The sequence below is a fragment of the Oncorhynchus clarkii genome, chromosome 9 (assembly GCF_045791955.1).
Source record: "Oncorhynchus clarkii lewisi isolate Uvic-CL-2024 chromosome 9, UVic_Ocla_1.0, whole genome shotgun sequence".
Lineage (NCBI taxonomy): Eukaryota > Metazoa > Chordata > Actinopteri > Salmoniformes > Salmonidae > Oncorhynchus > Oncorhynchus clarkii.
This window is the reverse complement of record NC_092155.1, coordinates 61,104,455-61,110,454: the sequence shown is the minus strand read 5'-3', so window position 1 is coordinate 61,110,454 and position 6,000 is coordinate 61,104,455. Positions and strand designations below refer to the sequence as shown.

At 45.5% G+C, this 6,000-nt stretch overlaps 1 protein-coding gene across 1 annotated transcript; it reads right to left on the bottom strand.

Moving 5' to 3' along the window:
* LOC139417323 (protein FAM110A-like) lies at positions 1–5,831 on the bottom strand. The gene has a single exon (XM_071166591.1). It carries the CDS (start codon positions 1,952–1,954, stop codon positions 695–697), a length of 1,260 nt encoding a protein of 419 aa, XP_071022692.1. The 5' UTR covers positions 1,955–5,831; the 3' UTR covers positions 1–694.
* Positions 5,832–6,000: the final 169 nt, after the last annotated feature.

Here is a 6,000-nt window from a genome sequence, read left to right as displayed (position 1 = left end):
AGTGCTAAAAGCCTGCTGAACCTTTCGCAGTCGCGACTCAGCGAAGGCACGGGGCCAGATATAATCGGCTGCCTTTCAGTGCCTTTTAGGGTGTTGATCAGCTCAATAAAATCCTGTTTCATTATCTCTGATTTACCATTTTTGATATAATTTGATCCCACATGCACTACAACAGCAGCAGCTCTTGGCTGCTGATGTAGGATAGACAAAATAAATCCTGTGATATCCTTCACCGTAGCCCCCAGGTAGCACAGGGTTTTAGCTCCAGCAACTAAGATGTGCTTCACCATGGCACTACCAATGATAATGGCTGGAGGAAGGTGAGTAGCCTTGGACGTCAGGCCTTTTCTGAGCCTCCTTGATGACCAATGGGAGATGAGGTACAGAGGATCCACATCATCAATAGAAGCGTCATTCACCAAACACTGCTGCTTTGCACTGGATGAAACGGGTGTTAGTACCAAGTACCATGCAATAAATAATTTGCACAAAATGATGTCCAACACTATCAAACTGCATTGACAGACAGTGTCCTTCACTATTAGTCCAGATCAGTCCCTTCCTTTCATTTTCATTAGTTGGTTTATACCGGCAGTCACACTTCTCCTGCTTTTTTCTCTGTACAGGAATTGTGTTTAAAGTGCACCTCCATGTTTTTCTCCCCTGCCTCTATTTACATCAGTCTCTCATGGCCCTACATGTTGGTGCTCCTGGCACTATCCTTGGATGTGCGGATACCATAAAGCCACTTGATAACTCTGGCGTTCCTCTCAATTACTGAGACGCCATAGGGTGCCGGCTCTGCAGCCTCACCTTCCTCTTCACCCTCTTGGCCTGCACACTCTGACCCAGGAGCGCTGGCACTGCGGAACTGTGCAAGGGAGGCGATGTCTGAGCCTGGCCCCTTTAGCACCTGCATCTCCGAAGTGTCCAAACCACACAGGTTGAAGAAGCGCTCCAGCTCAGTACTGGCCCGGGAGTAACGGTCACTCATGTCGGATTTGGAGCGGTTCAGAGAGGGACGTTTCCTGGAGCTGCCAGACGATAGGCAGGTGACCGACGAGGAGGGTGGGAGTACGGGGGGGTTGGCTGGGAGCTGGACGGGGCTAGACGGGGAGGTGGGGGTTGGGGTGTGATTTTGTGGTGGAGGGGCTGGGACAGGTTTAGGAGATGCAGGGCCTGGTGCATAGGTAGTTCGGGGGTGGAAGAGACGCAGAGGTGACATAGTGTTGTGGATCTGGGTGTGTGCATGCAGAGCCATGGGCTGCAATGGGACGCGCATCTGCTGCTGTGCTCTAAGGGGCATCCTCACTGGTGTGGTGTGGTAGGGTATGACGTCCACTCTACGTATGGTCACTGCATTAGGAGACCCTGTAGGATTTAGTGGGCCAGAGGCATTTACCCTAACTTTGACTGGGGTGGACCACTCAGAACAGAGGGTCTGGATACTCTCAGCAGCCCCTGACCCAGCTCCAGCAGAGATTTGAGAGGGACAGGGAGAGTTGGTAGTGGGGCAGTCAGGGGCCTGACTACTCTCCACTGGGTCCATGGTTGGGGAGGTAGGGGGAGTTTCAGCCTCACCCACCCCGTTGATCAGGTTACTCAGGTGCTCCAGGTCCAGTGGGGAACTCCCTTGCTGGGTGTAGTCAGGGCGAGGCAGTTGGGCCTTACGGGTGGGCCGCAGGGCGGGGGCAGGGGACATCAGAGGCTTGCGCATGATAGGTGGAGGCACTTTGATTGGCTGTTGCTTAAAGAGGGCCACCTGGTTCTTGACATATTTAGCCTTGTCTACTGCCAGTCTCTCCACTGCACTCTGCCTGGGCTCAGCTGCTTCCAATGTTCTTGGTTGGAGGAGGCGGCGGTTGGGCATGAGAAGGCGGTTGGGCATTCCAGCAGCAGCAGCCCTCACTGCCCCCGGCTGTCTCAGGCCAGGCTGTAGTGTCTCCACAGGCATGCTGGAGGTGGGGGAGCACAGGTGGGCTTTTTTGTCCTTTACTCCTGTCTTTATCCTGCTTTTTTTGGCCACCCAAAGTCAAAATTATTCAGATGTCTTCACTCCAGGATCATACTGTCCCCAAAAGCTGACAGGATTTTGTTTGTGGCTGATATGATTCCGTCTTCTTCCAGTTCCCATAAGGATGTCACTTGAACCCTAGTGCCCTAAAGTCCTGGAAGTCCAGCAGAAAAAGGAGAAACAGCATCACATCAGATAGCAACTCAGATAACTGTATCATCAGAGGAGAGAGAGGAAAGAGACAGCATACAGGCAAGCAATCAATATAAATACCCAGTTACCTCAAAGACAGAGGGACCCCCTCTCTTCCAGATCACTTACCTTCTACAGAGATACTACCCCTATAGCATTGATACTTCAACTCACACAAATCACTTTAAAGTGCTGTGGTTGACTCAGGGATATTATAAGTCAACAGTAATGGCCCCAACCGCTGTACTCACAAAACCCCAGGATGCAGTCAATGACAACACAGCATGTTGAAAACTCACAACAGCTGGTAGAGGGGAACAATGCATGTCATCTTTAAATAAAGATTCCCAGTTGCTAGGGCGTTGTGCTGGGCTTCCTCTAGACCAGTGTCCCCAACTCCAGTCCTTGAGTGTACCCTACAACACACATTTTTGTTTTAGCCCCAGACAAGCACACCTGATTCAACTTGTCAACTAATCATCAAGTCCTCAGTGAGTTGAATCAGGTCTGGGGCTACAACAAAAATGTGTGCTGTTGGGGGTACTGGAGGACTGGAGTTGTGAATCACCGCTCTAGAGCGCAGACCCCACAATAGATGGCATCAGTATCTCTGAAACCATACCACTTGATCCACCCCTCTAGAAGTTGACTGTAGTTATCATCAATTCATTTCTGAACATTTGTTTTGCTTAGAACACAAATCATGTATTATTTTTGTCTGCACCAGTAAATGTATTGAAGATCGGTGACCACAACATAAACATTAACTTGGGTCAGACAAATTATTCCATTAATGTATCACTTCTGGGGAGCAAGGCCTATTATGAACTTCTAAAGATGTTCCTATTGTGTGGTGTCATGCGCTGTTGGTAGATAAAGCACAAAGATTTGAATGTCAAACCAGTAATCTGTGCTTTATGAAAGTGTTTAAGGCCCTGGTCTAATAGTCTGTATCTGACAGACATTCTGAACAACATGTTTCTCATTCCACCTAGAGCCATGCCAATCCCCTACTGAGGTTTGAGCTGTCTCACTACACTCTCTTACCTGCGTGTCCTTTATCTCTTCATCTATGTCGCTCCTCCTCTCCCTCACACACTCCTACTGTGTACACACAGTACAATTTATCAGTCAATGAGGGCAGAGGACATTCTGTTTTATTAGGCTAAGTTCTCAGAATACAGTAATACTGAACACTGAACATGTAAAGTGGTATGTAAAACAAAACGGATCCTTCTCCTTCAACCCAGTGTCAAGTGTCAGCTTCTTCTATTTAGGAAGAAAAAAAAAATATATACACCTAACACCGAAAGGATCTCTCACATATACACACCCAAGGCTTGTAGATGGATTGTCCTTAATTCCAAATAAGGCGTTGGTTACTTGGACACACACATACCTTTAGAATGAAAGTAAAATCTTACAGGTCCCCAACAGAACTCTAGGCCTCTCCACAGCTCAGCACGCCACAGAGGATACAAACCGCAGAATTCTACTGCAGAGACAGAATGGAAGGAAGCAACAGACCAGCAAAACCTGTCAGACAGCTCACATGCTCCTCCTTCTCCTTCCCCTACCTGACTACTACTTCTTCTTCTATGGTATTATGGCGGTCTGAAAACATACGTTAGAGGTGCATGCCACCACCTTCTGTGTGGGTTGTGTGTCTGCCTACTGTTCTGGAAGAAAACAATGTGCCCTGCCAACTAATTAACCCTACACCAATTAAAATCTCACCACTATTCCACTACTTTGGCTCTATCTGATCCTACACCAGGCTGGCAGGATGGGACACTATCGCTCAACACACCTTCTGCTGTAAAATCTTGTACACCCAAGTACTTCTCTGCAGCTGCCACCACAACGTATATTTTCTGTGATTTACATTCCATTTCTGTGGTACAGTTGATAACCATGGCTAATAATGCTAAGAAGCTAACCTTACTGAAGAACATGTTATTCCTATCACTCTCTATTGGCCTCGGGCTACTCACAGGGATCGTCTTAGGATCCCTCACCCTGGACCCATCTTCCTCTACTACTCTCTTAACTGCCTCATCATACGACACCTTCTGTACTACTCTGACCCTGACAACCTCGACCTGCCTTTCTCTCACCGGACACTTCTGATCTCCAACAACATCGGTACCCCTACAGTTAACACACACAACATTTCCCACCGATACCACACATTCCTTTGTCTCATGCCCTCCTGCACACTTTTCACATCTAGGAATCTCCACACTGCTGCAACATTTCCATAAGCTTGGCACCTAAAACACAGTAATGGGGTTGGAACAAAAGCTCACACTGACAAATCCTAACTTGACCTAGTCGGGTAAAGACTGCATCAAAACCCAGCAGGACAGACAGTGGGTGTGATCGAGCGGTAAGCCTAACAAAGCTTTAGACGAAAGTCGGCGAGTGAAGTTGGAGGAGGTTCATCTGCGACAGCCGAAAGTTGGACACTGTAGTGGTTTTCCAACATCAAGGCTCAGATCAACATGGCAGTGTTAACATAGCTGCTATTGTTTCTAAAAGTTTGTCTGTATAAATGTCGACATAAACCTTTCTGTACCTCCATATCACACACTCACAAACTGGACACATAACGTGTACAATTCATTGGTTAGAGAGAGGTCTCAAATATCCCTTTTCATTTGTATCCCCTGAATCAAAGCAAAGTTGGTTCCTGTTTCAGTCATGTATTTGAAAAAAAGTTGACAAATAGTGCCTCCCACAATGCAAGTGATGGCTGCATGGTACAGTTGATGAGAAGCAACTGCAGTGACTTGGTGACCTCTTAAAAAACTGCATGACCTTTTGATCACATGATTTTTGTAAAGTTCATCCAGTCCTCAAGTCACAAGTCGAACAATTTTTATAACCACTTTGAAAGGCGATGACCAACGATAGTCAACGACTTGACAAAAGTAATTTGCTCAAACACGCTCAGTGGCCGTGTTTCGAAAGCATCAAAACGACTGCAGGCGAATGCCAACTGACTGATCTACAAATCACCTTGCATCATAAATAACTTATCATTTGTAGATCAGTCAGTCACAATTTACCCATGATCCATTCGGGTTTTGATCCTCTCTAACAGGGACAGTGTTTTTTCAGTTTCACCACGCTCTCCACCGGGTCTGCGTCGTCCCACCTGACTACTCCGACCAAATCACTCCTACATAAGGAAGTAGACTTGCTTCTTCTGTCATGTGATAATAGCAGTTTCCTATTCTCTAATGATTTCAGTAATCAGAACGATTTTTTTATATGAAATGAGAACAAAGTTTTTTTTTTTAAATAGATGTATTTCCCCTATTACAGAATTTACAGAAACTGTAATTTCCTCATAATTTCTGAAAAGTGACAGTTTGATCGAAGTATTTTATATATATTTAAAAAAATATAAAAACAGGAACCAGCACCAGAGTATAAAAATAATAACTGGACAAAAAAATATCTAGTAATGTACATAAAGTACCAGTCAAAAGTTTGGACATGCCTACTCATTCCAGGGTTTTTCTTCATTTGTAAAATGTTCTACATTGAAGAATAATAGGGAAGACATAAAAGCTATGAAATAATACACATGAAATCAAGTAGTAACCAAAAAAGTGTTAAATAAATCTAAATATATTTTATATTTAAGTTTCTTCAAAGTAGCCACCCTTTACCTTAACGACAGCTTTGCACAATCTTGGAATTTTTCAACCAGCTTCACCTGGAATGCTTTTCCAACAGTCTTAAAAGTTCCAACATATGCTGAACACTTGTTGGCTGCTTTTCCT